This window comes from Staurois parvus, unplaced genomic scaffold (genome assembly GCF_062004578.1).
Source record: "Staurois parvus isolate SC_StPar_1 unplaced genomic scaffold, SC_StPar_1.0 ptg000132l, whole genome shotgun sequence".
Classification (NCBI taxonomy): Eukaryota; Metazoa; Chordata; class Amphibia; order Anura; family Ranidae; genus Staurois; species Staurois parvus.
In genome coordinates, this window is record NW_028317928.1 from 1,554,634 (window position 1) to 1,574,107 (window position 19,474).

The window sequence follows — 19,474 nt, forward strand, 5'->3', positions numbered from 1 at the left end:
CGTCAATTTACGCAGCGCTTTACATGTATGTTGTACATTCACATCAGTCCCTAACCCTCAAGGGGCGTACAATCTAAGGTCCCTAACTCACATTTATACATAGAAATACTAGGGACAATTTAGACAAGAGCCAATTCACCTACCAGAATGTCTTTGTAGTGTGGGAGGAAACCAGAGAACCCAGAGGAGACCCACGCAGGCACAGGGAGAACATGCAAACTCCAGGCAGGTGGTGCCGTGGTTGGGATTTGAACTGACGACCCTGGTCCTGCCAGGCAGAAGCGCTAACCATTTAGCCACTGTGCTGCCCAGTGTAATGTAAAATAAGGGTTTCATACTGCTTGTATCATCCACAAGATACTTGAAGAATACTCAGACAGAACACCATGGCAGAACCATGTTCTATCTCAGCAGTTCCCAATAAAGTTTCTTGTGGATGATACCAGAGGTGTACGACCCTTCTTTTCAGACTTGAATCATGTTCTACAGGAGTGTGAGTGGGCTTGGTGCCGGCCTGCACCTGCCCTTCACAGCTGAAAGTGTAACTAAACTCAGGACCCAGTGTTCACCATGCAATTTAGTAAATATAAACTGCTAAATGTACCTTTTCTCATCAGCAGTATAGAGCAGTCTTCTGACTTCTGTCCATGTCCAGCAGAGCACTGGTTAAAGCTTGTAGGAGGAGTTTTCATTCTCCCATGATGGTCCTATGAGACTGCAGGACCCCTGACCTTCTGCATGTGATCAGCACAGGGCCAATCAGTGCTTTCCAGACACTCACACAAGAAAGAAAAAAAAAAACTCTAGCAATACACACCAAACTGAGCATGTGCCGCTTACCCCGACAGGATCAAACAGCCTTTTTACACAATGCGAAGGATTACCCCCCTAGGTTCCACAGTGAGTGCAACAAGCATGCTTTATTGCATATACAAACTGATTTTACTGTTGTGGTTTAGTAACACTTTAAGTCTTAACCCCTTGGCACCAACACCTCCCGACCCTTTACGGGGTTCAGAAGCCGGGAGGCAGGGCGGGGGTTTTAGGATCATGTGACCGCCGTGATTCGCCGTCACATGATCGAGAAAGGTCCCGATCGAAAGAGGAGATCGGGACCTTTCTGTGAGTACCGGACATGTGTGCTGGGAGCGCGCAGGGCGTGCGCTCTCAGCACGTTTTTCTTAACCTCTTCACGCAGGGCCAAATGCAAATGTGGGCCTAAACGCCGAGCGACCACACATTTGCAATCTATTAAAAAAGAACATATGTGCCGAGAGTGCGCGTCCTGCGTGCTCCCAGCACACATGTCCGGTACTCATGGAAAGGTCCCAATCTCCTCTTTCGATCGGGACCTATCCCGATCATGTGACCGCCGTGACGGCGTGTCACATGACCCTAAACCCCGCCCTGCCTCCCGACTTCTGAAACCCTTAAAGGACCGGGAGGCGCCAGCGTGAAGGGGTTAATTGCAGGCAAATGTGTGGCCGCTCGGCGTCAAGGCCCAGGCATCAGGAGGCCACACATTTGCGTGCAGCCGGAGCCAAGAGGTTAAGTTATTACTAAAACCATTAAATCAAATGCAGAGGCAATTAATTAATATTACAAAGAGTAGATATATTACAGGTACAACCGGCCCTTTGAGGACAACCCTAATGCAGATGAGGCCCACGATGAAATTGCGTTCGCCACCCCTGCTGTGGAATATAAGAAATGCTTATTTGATTATAAACTATCATTCTAAAAAGAATAAAAACAAATAAAATCATAAAAATGGTTTGTTTATTGAAACTGCAAAATGTATTAATACATGGTTCGGACACAAAACTTTTTTTTCTTATTAAACCACCTACCTCTACATCTGTTTAGTAATCACTACCGCATTGTGTCATTTTAAAAGTTCAAAACAGAAAAGGGAAAAAAAAAAAAAAAAAATTTAAACAAAATTAGAACTGAATCTACAACGTAGTCTAAAGGGTTTCTGCACACAGTGGCTACTTGTGTCTAATTTGTCTCTTGAAGCTGCAGCACGTTGTCTCTTAAAACCGTATTCTGTGCGTAGATATTTGACATTATTGTTCTGCTTACTGGCTCATTATTAGATCTCAAAAATGACAGGCTGCTGAGTAAACCAATGAGGGGTGAGAAGAGCTTTGTCAGCAGCACCATGAAAACTCATCAGCAAACAATACTGCACAAATTACAAAAAAAAAGAAAAAAAAAAAAAGTAGTAAACAGAATACTGCAGAGTTCCGGTACAAGTGGATGAATTTACAGGCAAGTCCATCTAAAAGCAAAAATTAAGTTTAGGAATTGAGTCCCACATGCAGTTTTAAAAAGGTCTCCAGAAATCAGTGGTTCTCTCTTGTCCCAGTTGGGGTGCAGACCAGGGGTGTATTTACCACAAGGCAAACAAGGCATTTGCCTAGGGCGGCATTTTTCAGGGGGGCAGCACTGCTCCCTGGAAGAAGGGACCGAAGAAGGAACACACACAGCATGGGGACCAGGTGGAATCCGAGAGGCTGCATGACAGTATAATCAGAGACTGACTCTCATTCTAGGGGATGTCTGGAGCGGTGAAGGTGAGCGTCTTTTTCTCTCTTGCTGGGGGGAGGTTAAGGGGTGGGGTGGCCGGTGTATGGATGGTGGTGGTAGTGGAAGGCTCTCTCGGGTGGGGGGTGGTGTTGGCTAGTGTCAGGTTCTCTATGCAGTGGGGGGCAGCTGATTTTTGTGTTGCCCAGGGCAGCACAAAACCTAAAAACACCGCTGGTGCAGGCTATCAGTGATACCTGGCATCCAGCACTAGGTTTAGGAGTTGAAGCAACCAGGGATTTTTAGCAATCCTAAACCTGCAAAAAAATTTGCTGTCATGTCACATCCACTACTTGATGGCCCTGTAACAATTTTATAAATGAAATGGTTTCTTACAATGTTTTTCTGCCACCTTGTAACATCCTCCCTGTACTCCCATACCTGTCCTCCCCCCCCCCCTCCCCCCACTTCCATTTAGAACAAGGAATGAAGAAAAAAAACAAAATTCTGGAGGATACTAGCAACAGAAGGTAAGTTTTGATATAAAGTAGCAAAAAAAGGCTTCTTGTTAAAAACCCCCTGTGATCATTTCAGTAATGTAGGTATATTGTTCTGTCTATTGTTTTTTTTAAAGCTTTGTTTATATACCTTTACTACTTTGTAGTCACATTTCCGAAATGCTCTCTGTTCGTCCTGGAAGTTCAGCTGGTGAGCGCGTCTCTTTCTGCCTAGGAGCCTCGCTCCCTCATTCATGATAAAACATAATTCTTTGAGTACAGTACAGGACACAGGGCTTATATTCAGACCATGGGTTATAAGCAGGCTACCCTTAGGAGATTGGATGCTGGCAAAAAAAAAAACAGCTGCCCCCAGCACACATTCATAACCCCATCCATTCCTTGAGACTCCAGCAATATAGAGTGACAAGAGTCAAGAGGTCTGTGTTCTGTACTGCACTCCAAGGTAAGGAATTTACAGGTAAGCCACAATTCCCATCATCCTAACAATACAGTACAGGACACAGGGCTTGTATTCATAGACCATGAGATGTTCCAAAGCAAAACATTGAGGGGTTGGCCCACAAAAAAAAAAAAAAAAGGATCAAGAAACCCAAAAACACTTGGATAACAGTTTGTAGCCCCTTGCAGCCAAAAAGCACATCAGATGAGGTTTGAACATCAACTTGTTAAAACCTGGAGAATGTATGACCAAAGGACCAAATGGCGGCCTTGCAAATCTGGAATAAAAATGCTCGATGCTGAGAAGCCCAAGAGCCACCAACACACCTGGTAGAATGAGTTCTAATAGGGAAGGGAGGTACCTTTTCCTAAAGGGTGTAGGCTCTAGAAAGAAGTTGAATGATGCACCTGGCAATGGTGGAGCAGGAGTCAGGATGTTCATGACCAAAGCCCATAGGTAGGACAAAAAGGATCAGTTTTGCGAACAGAAGCCTTGACTTCCAGGTAGACCCTAAAAACACCCAAGCAGTGTAGAGAAATGTCCTTGGTGGAGCAGGACAGAGGGAATGAAGACGCTATCCTCATTCAGTTGGTCTTGAGACCATTGGGTAGAAAATGTCTCTGTCCCAAGACTAACCCGCCAACAGATATAATGGCCACAAGAAAGCCTACATGCGAGATCTCCCAAAAGGGATATCCCATATCAGCTCATGATTGGGGTACTCAGGGCAGGCGATGGTCAAGATCAAATAGAATAAAGTCCAAAATAATAATAGAGTATTCCCTAGAACTCAGTTGTCTGTTCTCGCACTAGGGAAAATAAGCTATGTGCAATGATAAATCTGTGTGGGAGGTAGATTTTCTCACTCAAGCAAGGTGGGCATAAACGAGTCAGAGATACCCCTGTCCTTCAGGACCTGGGTATCAACAACCATACCTTTAAGGCCAGCGACTGAGAAGCAGGGTTAAGTGGGGGGTCTTGCGCCAGTAAATCTGGTTTGTTTGGCAGAGGCCAAAGCTTGCCTGTAAGGAGTCTGAGTGTGTCTGTGTACCACGTCTGCCTGGCAAGGTAACACACAGGTTAAATTGCAAGTAAAGGTTATTTTCCCACATCTGTGGCTCTTTAAATTGCAATTAGTGTCTGCGTATAAATAGTCAATGAGATTGTTAGTTCTCACATGGATGCACTGAGCCAAGATACTAGATACTGACCCAAGGGGAGCAGAAAAGAACTGCCAAAAGACCTGAGTAACAAGATAATGGAACTTCATAAAGATAGAAAAAGGATATAAAAAAAAAAAGATATGGAGCTTTATGGTCAAAACCATAAGCGCTACGTTTGCAGAGGGGTCAACAAGGACTATAGTGACAAGAATACCATTGCCACTATGAAGCATGGTGGTGGCTTACTGATGTTTTGAGGGTGTATGAGCTCTAAAAAAGCACAGGGAATCTTGTGAAAATTGGTGGCAAGATGAATGCTATATGTTATCAGAAGATACTGGAAAACAATCAGCATTTTTCTGAACAAAAGCCACGCATAGTACACTGTTGGACTTTCTAGAATGACAATGACCAAAAGCACAAGGCCAAGTTGACCCTCCAGTGGTTACAGCAAAAAAAGGTGAAGGTTCTGGAGTGGCCATCACAGTCTCCTGACTTTAATATCCTCTAGCCACTCTGGGGAAATCTCAAATGTGCGGTTCATGCAAGACGACCCAAAACACTGTATGACCTGGAGGCATTTTTCCAAGAAGAATGGGCACCTATACCACCTGCAAGAATTCAGGGCTGTCTTGATGCTAAAGGGGGAAATACACAGTATTAAGAATTAAGGGTATGCAGACTTTTGAACAGGGGGCATTTCATTTGTTTACTTGTTGCCATGTTTTGTTTTAGGATTGTGCCATTCTGCTATGACCTACAGTTGAATATGAACCTCTTAAGAAACAAAAGAAATAGTTTTGCCTGCTCACTCATGTTTTCTTTAGAAAAAAAAATGGCACGTACTGTACCAATTCTCCAAGGATATGCAACTTTTTAGTAAAACGATCAGCCTTAAAAGGATCACCAGGGCATCTACTGCAATAGCCAGAGGATCCCTGGTCCTGGCTACAAATCTGTTTGTTGTTGAACCTAGAGACCAGGAAGTCCACATCTGTTTTCCCTCACGTTTCACAGAGTCTGGAGGATCTAGGGGTGAAGAGAGCACTCCCCAAAGTCTAGGCATTGGCAGTTAACATCACAGGATACAGTGCATCTTCATATCCATTAGAATATAGTTATGTTGCCCACTTCAGGTGATTGGACCCTGGCCAAAAAAGAGCAGCAATCCTCCCTGCTCAGTTTTGCTGCAAGCTACAAACACTGTAAGAGGGGTGCGATCGTACATCATAGGACACAGTTCAATTTCATATCCATGACAACAGAGATCTCCCAAAAGCAATGATTATGAGGGGAGGGCAACACGCCCCAAAAACCTTACACAGCCATCTGCAAGATCCTCTACCTGAAGGCTGTATCCGCAGAGGCCTGAAAATCATCTACCTGGTTGAATTTAGTAAGGGTATGAAGTGAAGAACAGGTAGTAGCCTTGTAAACTTGAACTACAGAAGGATGATGTTGATCAGTCCAGGAAGCACCAACACTCCTGGTAAAGTAGACTGTTACAAGGAACGGCAGGACCCTTCCTTCAAAGCCATAAGCCCGACAAATATGCTGACAAATACACTCACCGGCCACTTTATTAGGTACACCTTGCTAGTGCCAAGAAAGTCTCCCCCACACCATTACACCACCAGCCTGAACCGTTGATATAAGGCAGGATGGATCCATGCTTTCATGTTGTTTATGCCAAATTCTGACCCTACCATCTGAATGTTGCAGCAACCAGTCTGCCCATTCTTCTCTGACCTCTGATATCAACAAGGCATTTTCCTCCACACAACTGCCACTCAATGGATAATTTCTCCTTTTTCGGACCATTCTCTGAAAACCCTAGAGATGATTGTGCATGAAAATGCCAGTAGACCACCAATTTTTTAAATACTCAGACCAGCCCGTCTGACACGAACAACCATGCAACGTTCAAAATCACTTAAATTCCCTTTCTTCTCCATTCTGATGCTCAGTTTGAACTTCAGAAAGTAGTCTTCACCACGTCTAGATGCTTAAATGCATTCAGTTGCTGCCATGTGATTGGCTGATTAGCAATTTGTGTTACCAAGCAATTGAACAGGTGTACTTAATAAAGTGGCCGGTGAGTGTACATCTAGAATAGAGGATTTTGAAGCTGCTTGCCCCTTGATGTTTATTTTTTGGCCTAGGCCACTACTGTGGCATTGTCTGACTGCATCCTGACTGGGTGACCTTGCAGAACGGAGTTCCCGTGTTGCAGAGCTAATTAGATAGCTGTCAGTTTCAGAATGAGGAGTCTTGCTTCCTCTGAGAATCAGGTCCGATGGACAGTTAGGGAGTTGTAAACTCGCCCCAGCTGCTAAGGCTGGCATCCTTTGGACAGTTGGAGATCCACCATGCCAAAGAGAGATTTGTCTAGCTGGATAGTTGCAACATATCTGTTTGTTCCACAGCATAAGGATGTTGAGTTGAAGTGACTTGGAGTGAAACAGGGTAAAAGGAACTGCATCAAAGGAGGCTACTTTTAGGCCCAGAACCACTATGCAGGGGAAAACTTTGGATCTGAGGGACCAAGTGTGGGACCTTAAAAAGACAATGTTTTCTGGAGAAAGGAAAATGTTGGGTAGGATTGGGTCCAAGAGTAGACCCATGTATTCTAGAGGGCTGAAAGGCAGAGTTTGGAGATTTGATTAACCAGCAGGTTAATGAAAGAACTAAATCATGCTTTGGATGTTGGCAGATATGGATTTGGCTGAGGAGTCTTTAGCAGGAGGTAGTCTTTACCCTGTGCCATGAATGCCCTTGGTCCACAGAAAAGCAAGAAATTGGGCAAGCATTTTTGTAAACACTCGGGGTTAAGAAAAAAGACCCTGAATAGTACTACTACAAACTGGAAGTGTTGGTCTTCTACAGAAAAATGCAGACATTTTTGATATGAGGGGAAGACAGGGATGTGCAGATAGGTATCTTGTCTTGTATCAGGTCTACTGATGCCAGGAAATTACCCTTGCCTAAGAGAAGCAATAATGGATCTTGCCAAATCAATCCAGAAATTTTGGTATACAAAGAAATGTTTAGAGATTTTAGGTCCAATATAGGGTTGGTTTGGGAGGATTTGAATAAAAACCTCAGAATCTTTCCACTGAAGGAAATGGTACAATGCTGCCAGATTGGAGGATAAGGGCAGAGACATCAATTCTATTTTCTACCCAGTGATCCAGGATTTCTTGGATCCAGAATGGCACAAACGCCAACAGACATCTCTCACTCCAAGCAGTGGGAGAGCCCCTCCATTATGAAGAGGGCTTTTGGGAAGGCTTGGTTAACATAGGGGTCCAAGGCTTGGAGAAAAGTAAGTACTAAGCTTTGGTCTGGAGACTGATACGAAAAGACCCCTTTCCCTGAATAAAGATTGGAGCTTTAGAAGTACCAGACTTGAGCTTTCTTTTATAGGAGCACCTTTCCTCCAGTAACTTCCTTGATGAATTTATTAAAAGATTCCTCAACTGGGCATCAAACTAGGGTCAAAGACAGGTTCATGTTCTCTACTCACTTGTCATGTCCAGCAAATAGATATGGCAGCAACTGCCCACTGCAGGGCTGGACCTGCAGTTGCAAAGCAGGACTTTAAGAGGCTTCTAAATGCCTATTACCAGGATCCCTAGAAGGGAAAACATCCTCAGTAGGAACTGTAAGATGTTTATTGAGGAATTAAGTGGCAGGATGTACTACTGGAATACCCATTTTTCCTAAATTCCTTTTAAGAAATTTTAGTAAACCGTTTGGGATCGGTGAATGTCTTTTCAGGATTAGGTTTGAGGTGATTAGGTCAATCATAGTGAACTTTTAATTTGTGCACAGATGGGAAACGTCTTTTGTTAAAGTGAGGGGATCCCCCATGGGATGCTCGTAGAATGGTATGTGCAAAAATAGGATTTTGTGCATGCTGCAGGATCAGCAATAACCCAGGCACTGACAATGTTCCTGTGGCTGTATCTCTGTAGTAGAATTCCCTGTAGCAGGAAAATTCACTGTGCGTGTTTTTCAATAGATATTGCAGGCGGAAGTGTGTCAGCTATGTGGCATGTCACATCTACGTCATCATCCTGAGACTGGACAGTGAAAAAAAAAAAAACAAGTGTAACCGCTTCCTGACCACCCTATAGCAGAACTACTACAGGGCGGCAGGGCTGCGCAACATCATGTAAATATACATGATTTTGTATTTCCAGGTAGGGGGCGAGCGGCTTCAGCTGACGATCACCAGGTCCTGGCCGGTGATTCCCCGCCAGCACCCGGCATTTGCTGAGGAACACTGATGGGGAAGAGACCATTGTCAGGATGCCCGCCGCTGTCCCACTATAAGTCGCTGATTGCCGCCATTACTAGTATAAAAATAAAATTCCAGTATATATCCCACCATTTGTAGACACTTTCATGTAAACCAATTAATTTACATATTTTGGGATTTTTTTTTTCTTAGCAAAGACAAGTAGCAGAGTACATTTTGGCCTAAATTTATGACGAAATTTGATTTTTTTACTGAACCTGTTTAATAGCAAAAAGTCAAAAATATTCTTCTCAAAATTGTCGGTCTTTTTTGTTTATAGCGCAAAAAAATAAAAACCGCACAGGCGATCAAATACCACCGAGAGAAAGCTTCAGTTGTGGAGAAAACAAAATTAAATTTGGGTGCAACGCTGCATGACCACACGATTGTCAGTTAAAGTAACAGCACCATATCGCAAAAAATGGCCTGGTCATGAAGGGGGGGGGGGGGGTAATCCTCTGGAGGGCAAGTGGTTACATTTGCCTATGTGCCAAAAATGTTACAGACAAATATAACAGGGAGTAACACAAAGTGAATAACTCCTGATTCCTCTACCTATGTATTCTGCATTGTGTGCTAAGCACCATGTAGTGTCTATTAGCCAGAAACTGGTCTAAAATACAGGGAAACCCTGTCTTATCTCATCCATCACTGGGCTTGTTAGGTGGTCCAGGCTTCAAATGCCATGGTGGGTTTACACCCGAAGGGGTCTTCAGAGTCTGGAAACCATAGAGATGGACCACAATCCTAGACCATATAGCACCCTGTGGCCAACCACGCACACTGCACTTTTTGCCAGGATGCGCACATACCGCAGGATCTAGTGCCTGAAGCAAACATTGCAGGCTGGTCCCACACAGTGAGGTCCCCAAGGTATAACACCAAGGTTTACCAACCTAGAAACTGCTGGATAGCCCAGGACAATAAGCACTCAGATCTTGATAAAAGTGTCAGAAGAAACAAGGAATGATTGAGAGAAAAAAACTTTTAGGAGAAGAGGTCACTAGCCAAAAATGGCAGTCTCATGGAATGGGTGAGTTTATATGAGCATGCAATAGGGGTGGCCCTAGCAAGTTTTTTGTCAGTGTTCAACCACTTGAAAGTAGCCTACTGTACTGTACGATTAAGAAAATGCATTTTTCCTATTTTTCACCATTTCTTCTCCATAAAAACTGAGTAAATAAAAAATTATAGTATCTAGATATGCTACCAAATTAAAGCCCTATCTGTCTCAAAAGGAAATACATAATATGTTGCAGGTAAACGACAAATGATAAAATGGTATAAGGTGCAAAACGGAGACATCTCTGGAACGTAAAACAACACTTAGGGACTCACGAGGATTAGGGAGCAAGAGGCCCCAGGACTCAAGTGGTTAAATGAACTGAACAATTAGTACTGTCCAATATCTTTTACAGGCTTCTGTGGTCAAAGCAGCCAGAGCCAAACCCCTGAAACACTTCTGTTTAGCAAGGGAGTTTCATTCTTCCCGCTGCTTGTAAGAAATGAAAAATCAAGCTGCAGGAGTGGGACCCCCTTTGTAAATAAATCGTAAATGTGATGAGCAGAGCTGGGAACTCAGCTACAGAGATCCCCATCCTAAAGTCCCCAAAGGGCAGTCACTGCTGGGCAATCCAATCTTTTCTATCAGGGAGCCACAAGACATAAGCCTTTAATGACAATAAAAAAACAATAAATAAGAATTAAAAAGTTGGGTGCTTTTTTTCTTCCTTTTATGTCAAACTCAGTATCTGGCTCCCGAGATCTTCCTAGAACGGACTTAGGGTATGGACATAGAAGTCATTTAAAAGGGTACTTTGCCTAATATACATCCGTGTTCAAGCTGATGCTTGAGATGCCGCAAAAGCCATACTTGCGCGAAACCTGGCTTGTGCTTTCTCTCGAATATGGAGCCTTTCATGTTTTAGAAGGCCGAGCTTTCGTGTAAAAGTCTTGCCACAATCAGGGCAAGAGAAGGGCTTCACCCCCGAATGCGTGCGTTGATGCCTAAGCAGGTTGGCCCGTCTTGTAAACCCCTCCCCGCACTCTGTACACTGAAAGGGCTTGTCACCCAAATGGACCAGTTCGTGTGTCCGAAGGTCAGCTTTAGTTTTGAAGCACCGGCCACAGTCAAAGCATGTGAACACTTTGCCATCTGCATGGATCTTCTGGTGGGTGCTAAAGGCTGAACGTTGGGAAAAACATTTGCCGCAGTCAGGGCAAGTGAAAGGTTTCTCGCCAGTATGAAGCCTCATGTGCTCGATGAGGCCAAGGCTCCGTTTAAAATATTTATCGCATATGGAACACTGGAACTGCTTATCATCTGTGTGGACAGTTTGGTGAGATACAAGATTTCCTTTGCTTCTAAAGCCTTTACCACACTTCAAGCAAACAAAAGGTTTTTCCCCAGTATGGATTCTACGATGGATATCCAAGGCAGCCTGCTGGGAGAAGTATCGGCCGCACTCTTCGCACATCAGCACCTTATCCCCAGGAGGAACTCTGGGAGGCTTCTCAGCTGATTGATCCCCGCTAACGATTTTCTTGATGACGACTTTGCTGTTAATGGTGAAGGCTTCAGTTGCATCACGGTTGGAATTTTTAGGCAGGTACAAAAAGCCTTCCCGCAGGGCCTCCTTTGTCCACTTCTTTGGTTTCTGAGGACCAGTTGCAAGTATAGAACATTTGATGCATTTAATTGGCTTTGATCCCTGTGAACTCTCAGGTTTGGCTGCAAAATTTTCGCTGCATACACTGCAGGTCACCACTGATAGTTTGTCGCCTATGACTGTGGTGCCATCGTCAGAGATGTAAACGGTTTGAAAGTTATCTTCATCGATATCATCCTGAATATCGTCGCTCTCAATCAATTTGGTTCTCATTTCTCTAGGCCAGCTTTCAGATGTAACAGAATCCTCTTGTGCATCAAAGTCAGAAGCTTGGTCATCTTCATCTTCGTCTTCATCGTCCTCATCCTCATCTTCTTCCTCCTCTTCCTCTTCTTCCTCCTCCTCTTCTTCCCCCTCCTCATCCTTTAGAGCAATGGATACACATTGAAGTGGCTCAGTAGACACATCGACAAGTTCTACTACTTGTACTTTATCTTCGGATTTCACACGCAAGCGTTCTGCAATGGTACTTTGATGTTTTGTAGGTTTGTCACAAGTTTCATTTCCCAAGCTGTCTTCTTCTTCTTGACTTTCAACCTCATCTGTTCAAAATATAGCAAATGACATTGAGTTAAAACGGACCTGCCATTTTTACAAGCCCTAACTAAACCTGTGTTACGCTGGCTGTGCATAACAGATGGACCAGTTTCATTCTATATTCACCTTTTTTCCAGAGTCTGCATGACGTTTCCATCATCTAGGCAGATAGAAATAGTCAGTAACCATAACGAGGAAGGATTTTTTTTCTCACCACGGGCCTCTAACTAGCTGAAAATGTCCACATTCCCTTAGGTCCTCTACATGTGATCTTGTAGAGCAGCGTGTACAGCAAACTATTAAAACGCATTTGCGAAGCATCAGAAAGTTCCAGATTTCCTTAAAACTTTAAGGCACCCTTCAGCTATGCAAAAAATATATTCATTACATTTCTCCAATAAATGCCCATTTGCCTAGATTTTTTCATTTTAAAACACAGCAAGTACACAAAAATACCTGATCTCGAAAGAAATCCAGTGTGGTTCTAACTAAAGGGATAACAGGCGCATGGTGTGGCAGTCCATCTATGTTTAATGAGTTCCAAATGGGCAGGGGTGAAGGTAATCCAGTAGGCACTAAGGGCAAGCTGCGTAGGAGCGAAGCATAACTCTGCAGAAGGGAAAACAAAGAAACACAGAGCCTCTAAGTGTGTAATGTGAAGGTATTTAATAAAAAGATAAGTAGTAACTCACATCTTAGAATTTAAAAACAGGCTCATGAGTAAGAGGGTGAGACGTCTGTAGCCAGATGATGTTGTTTGTCTGATCCAGAGAGGAGATCGATTGAGTCCATCAGCAGGTGGTGCTGTGCATGTGCAACATGGATGGTAAGCCTGGTGGAATCTCCAAGGTGTCTGCCAGCAGATGGTGCCGTGCATATGCAGCATGGATGGTGGAGCTTGGCAGAGTCTCCAAGATGTCCGGGATCAGCGCATGTGGCATCTGACATCAGAAACTACTTATCTTTTTATTAAATACCTTCAGAGTATACACTTAGAGGCGCTGTGTTTCTTTGTTTTCCCTTCTGCAGTGTGGTTCTAACTACCTGACAAAGCTGCCTTTGCTGTACTGAAATACCAAGCAGTATTGTTAGCCCTGCCTGAGTCCCCCCCCCCTCCTCGCTGGCTGGGCTATAGAACACCTCCTTATGTTATAGAGATGCAGAAATTTGGATGTGTTCTGTAGTTCTAACACAATTCCTGTTCTAGGGTGGCAATGCTGCTATAGATACTGTATAGATACAGTACAGTATGTAACTATTTGTCCCCCTTGGATGGTGTGTTGGGTTTGTATACACTTTAATACAAGTCTTAAAGCGGTAGTACATTTTGGGAGGGAATTCTACCTGCAAAGTAATATCATAATGTGCTGGTATGCATTCCATTGTAGCACATTATAAAAGACTTGCCTTAAAACGAAGCCCTCCAGAGGCCCGCTGTCACTGCTGGCAGGGCTTCCCTCTTCACCCAGTCTTCCCTCCGGGTCCATGGGCTCTGGCGATTTTAATGGCCGAGCCGCAATGATATATCTCTCCCACGCATGCGCACAGGAGCCATGGCTGTGGCATAGAGCTCTGAAGGGATGGCATGAGTATAAGGTCACCGACTGCAGAAACACTCAATAGCTCCTAAACGGTGCACATTTAGGAAGATACTCCTTGTACCTACACGTAAGTGTTATTATACGTCAAGGTATTACAAGTGTCCAAGAGGTGTTTACTACTGCTTTAAAGGGAATGGTAGCTATCATCGTAAAGTATATCTAAAGGCTCCTGTGCGGCAACCTGAACAGGTCCTTGAATCCAGTAACTACGTTATGGGAGCCTCATGAATAAGAGTGTCCATGTTTGCATCACAGGCAAAATTATATATATATATATATATATATATATATATATCTCAATTCCTCCATCTACGCATTCAAAGTGGATGGGGTAAATCCTCCCGTTATGCTTCTGTATTCTGACAGTGGGGAAACTTTTCCACAATCAGAATACACTGATGAGCCCCGCCAGCTGTGGACGAATTTTGATCCATGTATGCTCGGCTGTATTGAAACCAGAACTGCAGATGCACCAAAAAATAAAAGTGGAACTAAACACTCTCAATCAGCATGAACTAAATTTAATCCTTATGCTGCTAGCATTAGTAAACAGACAGGAAGTTATATTATGTTTCCTTATGTTAAACTTTTTTTTTCATGACGACGGTTGCTTTCTGGTTCCTGAGCTAGGTCAAAATGATGTCATACATCCCATTAATCTGCATGGCCATTTTTTATCTCTTTCATCTGTAGGAGGGGCTTTTTCAGCAAAGCACACCCTCCAGCCTGCATGCTTGCGCTAAGGGCAGATGGATTTCAGGACGTAAATGCTACAAGAATCATCTGCCCTTACTCAAGACGGCCATGTCTAGTAATTGCTAGGGGGGTGGTTTTCAAGGTGATTTCTCAACAAAATAAAGCATGGAGACATGGGGGTTTGCTTTGAATAGTAAAAATAAAGGAAATAGTATTTTCAGTTTGTGGTGCTCAAATACTGTTAAGTCCACCTTTAAGTGCTGCACTACGTTTTTTTTTTTTTTTAATGGGGGGGGGGGCTTATTCCATCAGAACCACTATTTAAAACATGTTGAGCTGAAGGGTGCTTTAAAGGCTGTACACACAAACTGAAGCCCTTTTCTACAAGGCATAAACAGCTATTGTTGTGACAACTGCATACACAAATGAAGTTGTGTAGTAGTTTATCTAGGTAACTTTTTTCATGAATAGTAGGCTGCATAGAGTTATTATACAAAATAAGCATCCCCCTAAACGGTTTCATATTTTATAACAGTATATTAAATTACATTGGATGTATTTGTTTTACAAGGATCAACAAATATATACTCATTCATATTAAAGTGCAAACAGCACAGTCCTTCTGCTTCTCATCTAGCCAAGTCAGTTACAGTAACCCGTGTGTGTGTGTGCGTGCTTGCGGGTGTGTGTGATGCTACTGCCAACTGACACTTCCAGGGGTGTCCTTTGCTAGGAGCTGTGGTCCCTACTGCTGATACCTACACCCCTACTGAGCCCCTTAGTGAAGGAGAGACCTGCAAAAAGGAAGTGTGTGTGTCTCAAGATGCTACTGCCAACTGACACTTCCAGGTGTGTCTGGTCTTGCATCCTTTGCTAGGAGCTGTGGTCCCTGCTGCTGAACCCCTACTGAGCCCCTTAGTGAAGGATAGACCTGCAAAAGGAAGTGTGTGTGTCTCAAGATGCTACTGCCAACTGACACTTCCAGGTGTGTGGTCTTGCATCCTTTGCTAGAAGCGGTGGTCCCTGCTGCTGACCCCTACACCCTTACTGAGCCCCTTAGTGAGGGAGAGACCTGCAAAAGGAAGTGTGCGTGTGTCTCAAGATGCTTCTGCCAACTGACACTTCCAGGTGTGTGGTCTTGCATCCTTTGCTAGGAGCTGTGGTCCCTGCTGCTGACTCCCTAAACCCCCACTGGGCCCCTTAGTGAAGGAGAGACCTGCAAAAGGTCTTCTGTGCTCAGCAGGGGAAATGCTATCCAACACCTTCAGAAGTGTTGGACATCAACAGCACCGGGAGCTCTTCATGGCAGCATATAACCCCCACCCAGCAACAAGGTTACTTTAAACAAGCACATAGGTAGATTTGGGTGTTCTTTGATTCACTTTGTACTAAATACTTAGTATATAAAATTTCAATACGTTCAGTAAACAATATGCCACCCAACTTACTAGAACTACATTATGCTCCTGTATAACTTCTATTCTAAGGCTGGCATTTGTAAACGCAATGCAAAGTTTAAAGTACTTCCTTCCTAAAAAAAATGCAGGAGCTGCCATCGCTAACCTCTTCCTGAAAACACGAATTGCCTAGTGCAGGGGTAGGCAACCTGAGAGCCGCAGGACTACAAGGTCCATCATGCCTCTGCAAGTCATAGCTGTAACTGCCAGTTTTGTAATCTTTGCAATGCCTCATGGGAAATGTAGTTCCACAACAGCTAGAGAGCCGCAGGTTGCCTACCCCTGGCCTAGTGTTATGCTTACTTGCTGGCTTTAATGCCCTCTATGTTTTTCAGAAGAAAAACATTCACCAACGGCAGCCTCTATGTTTCTCTAATGACAGGTTCACTTTGTGCAAGGAAGCTCCACCTTAACACCTTCCTTGAACAGTTGTTCTCCTGTATTGCTAAAATCATGGGACCAATGCCTTGCATCTGGCCACAAGACCATCAACGGACTCAGGAACAGCTTCTTTAGAGAAAGGTAAGCATTTAGGTTGCTTTTCACTGTTCACATTCAGAATAAGATGGGTCTGTGTGTGTTATTCTAAGTAGCACTGGGAAAAGTGTGCTGACTCTGGTGCAAGGTAGCACAAAAACAAATGCAAGACTTTAGTACATGTAGACAGAGAAAAAAAAAAAAAAAGAAAAAAGGGGGGCGCTCTAATGCTGATATCAGCCAACATGACATTTAATGAACTGGTGCAGATCGTATAAAACTAAGCTTGTCAGGCTACAATGTGCTACAGAAAAACGTCAGCCGATATAGGATGCCGACTTACTCCGACCAAAACTAAAGGCCTCAATGGTTAACCCTTTGAGGACCAAGGGACGTATTTGTCCCATGTTTTTAATTGCGTGTATCATCTGATTAAGAACTTAAAACTCTTTTTTTTTTTTTTTTGGTTTGAGTCAAAATATTAGTTATCAACAAACAACAAATGGATCTAGCTTTTTGCCAATTATTTCATGAAATGGCTTAGTTACAGCAACTGAAGTGTACAAACTTTAAAAACAAAAAAATTTATTCTTTTGGCGTTCCAAAATCTTACGGTCCTCAAAGGATTAAGTCCACTAGGTGGCAAAATGCATTTAAGGGACCTCTCCTGCGGGTGGGGAGCAGCGCTGAAGCCATCTTACACTACCGGTTTTACATCTTGTCACAGTGGGGGTTATTTACTAAACCTAGACAGCGCAAAATCTGGTGCAGATCTACATAGAAACCAATCATCTTCCAGGTTTTATTGTCAAAGCCTAACTGAACAAACTGAAGTTAGAAGCTGATTGGCTACCATGGACAGCTGCATCAGATTCCAAGTGCACCAGTTTTAGTAAATCTCCCCCGAGTGAGTTGGTGTCCTGTGTGCGATAGACTGCCATTTTTCTGTAGACTTTAGCACAGTTGCAATACTTTCTAGGCTGCATTAGCAGCTAAGTAAATAGGTTTCTTGTAGGGAACACGCACAGTGCTTAAGCCCATACCCGAGGATTCATCGGACTCTTGATCCTCTATCTTTACGTCTTTGTAGGGTTGCTCTTCATCCATTAGGACATCACTGTAGAGGTCTTTGTGTTCTTCTAAATACTCCCACTGCTCAATAAAGAAAAAACAAATGATATAGTGATGCCTTTCCAGGAACCTAACACATACATGTGACACATGTACACCACCTGCATGATAATATCCCACAATTCCCAGGAGGACTCACCTCTTCCCTCAGAAGCTCAATGATCTTGTTGGTAACTTCCAGGATCTTCTTGCCATTGCTTCTTTTTGATATGAGAGATCGAGGTGGACATTCTGTGATACTCAATCCTACAGACACAGAGGGATTCTTGCTGTCTGTGCCTTCTTCCCTAAACTTCTTGGCAACTGTATAGTCCTATGTAATGGGAGAAATTCATCATCATATAGCATATCTGTTCAGTTTACCTGCTTCCTCTCAGCTCAGTCAGTTTAGTGCCAATAATACGGTCATCATCAAAATCCTCCTTACCTCTGATCAGGTCTGTGTTTTATTTAGGGCTAGATTACATCAGTGTTGCTCTTTGAAGAGTGAACCGCATTCAGTTCACTCTTCAGACAGCATTGACATATAGTGAGGAGGCACCGCATCATCTCCTCACCGACTGCTTCAACCACTTGAACCCTGCACTAGTGTGCCATAACCACATGGATCACACACAGCTACAGGACACCCCTATTAAGTTAGATTGGTCACGTTTAGCAGGCAGTACTACCGGCTGAATGTATCTGCAAGGATAATATTTGCCAAACTGCAATGCAAAGCACTGTGACCGTGGCATATATACTCACCCTCCGCTGTGGGGCAGATGATAAAAATGCAAGTGTAAACTAGGTCTAAAAGAGATAAGTAGAATGGCTAGCAGGGTGTGTCGGTGGAAGATACTGTGGATGAATGGCAGCCAGTGGTGGATGATATGTATCAAAACCTGTACTGAGCAGCACTTCGTAGCCTCCCTAGCGGTCTGATTATGTCCATATTTCTGTGCTCAAAGCGTTACAGTTTTTTGCATGGAAATATGTAGTTTTTTTATTGTAGGCCTGTAATTTTTAGGAATAACTCACTGAAATCTGTCTGAACAAGAGTCTAGTAAACATCTTGGTATGATAAAATTTGAAACATGAAATCATAAATTATAGTATAATAAATCATAAAAAATAATAATAATAAATTTAATTCAATAATATAATCAAACCAAAAACCCTGAAATTTGAAATATAGCACCAAGTTCACACATCGCTGAGCAAAGTTGCAAAATCGTTTTCAGTGTCTGATGACGAATTTCCCCTCGAATCATTATCACTCAATTCTGCAAGTAGTTCTGATTTACTATCGCTGTTCTCTAGCTGATCTAAAACCGCTTTTGACCTAAAGGGACGCTTTTTGGACGTTTCTCAGTTTCCAGGCAGAAAGAACAGTAATAATGCAGGCAGGGCACAGGACAAAGCACTCGGGACAAAATGTATGTGAAATGGTTTGATACAGTAATGTTATACTATGTGATTTTAGTGAATGTCACTTTTACAACTTTCAAATTTCCCACCGTTCCGTCCCCATAAGTCCCGACGACGCAGGGGACGGAACCCAGAAGACAGATACCGGCATCCGCTGGAGGACATTACAGGGGACACTGCAGGAGGGACATCGTGGGAGTGCAGGACAAGGTAAGTGAAGAAGAGATCCTGGAGCAACGCTGCAAGGTATTCCTGAGTATAGCTCGGGGTTACCGCTTGTGGTACTAAAACTTTACCCCAAGCTACACTCGGGAATACCTCCAGGGAGGTTAAGAGTGGAGGCAAACTCTGTGCAGAGGAAGATGAAACAGGAAGGCGCTTCTAAGTGCAGAATTCCAAGGTCAATTTTTAATAAAAGAGGTTAAAAACACTTACAGTGTAGCAAAACAAACAAGCTCATAAGTAATCCATCAATTTCGGGGCATTTTCTCAACGCAATAGAGCCACTGTGCCGGCCAGCAACTGAACTTGAGAAGAGATG

At 43.4% G+C, this 19,474-nt stretch overlaps 1 protein-coding gene across 2 annotated transcripts in view; it reads right to left on the bottom strand.

Moving 5' to 3' along the window:
* Positions 1-1,762: 1,762 nt before the first annotated feature.
* Positions 1,763-19,474, bottom strand: part of LOC149466128 (uncharacterized) — a 30,197-nt gene continuing 12,485 nt past the window's right edge. Inside the window, exons 1-4 of one of the 2 annotated variants that reach the window (XM_089672795.1) lie at positions 17,663-17,800; positions 17,436-17,544; positions 12,288-12,321; positions 1,763-12,166 (exon numbers count right to left, since the gene is read on the bottom strand). In XM_089672795.1, coding sequence (XP_089528921.1) covers positions 10,794-12,166; positions 12,288-12,321; positions 17,436-17,447 — 1,419 coding nt within the window. In that variant the 5' untranslated portion in view covers positions 17,448-17,544; positions 17,663-17,800 and the 3' untranslated portion in view covers positions 1,763-10,793. Of the gene's footprint in view, positions 12,167-12,287; positions 12,322-17,435; positions 17,545-17,662; positions 17,837-19,474 lie in introns of those variants that run through there. The other variant, XM_089672794.1, reaches the window with a different exon arrangement.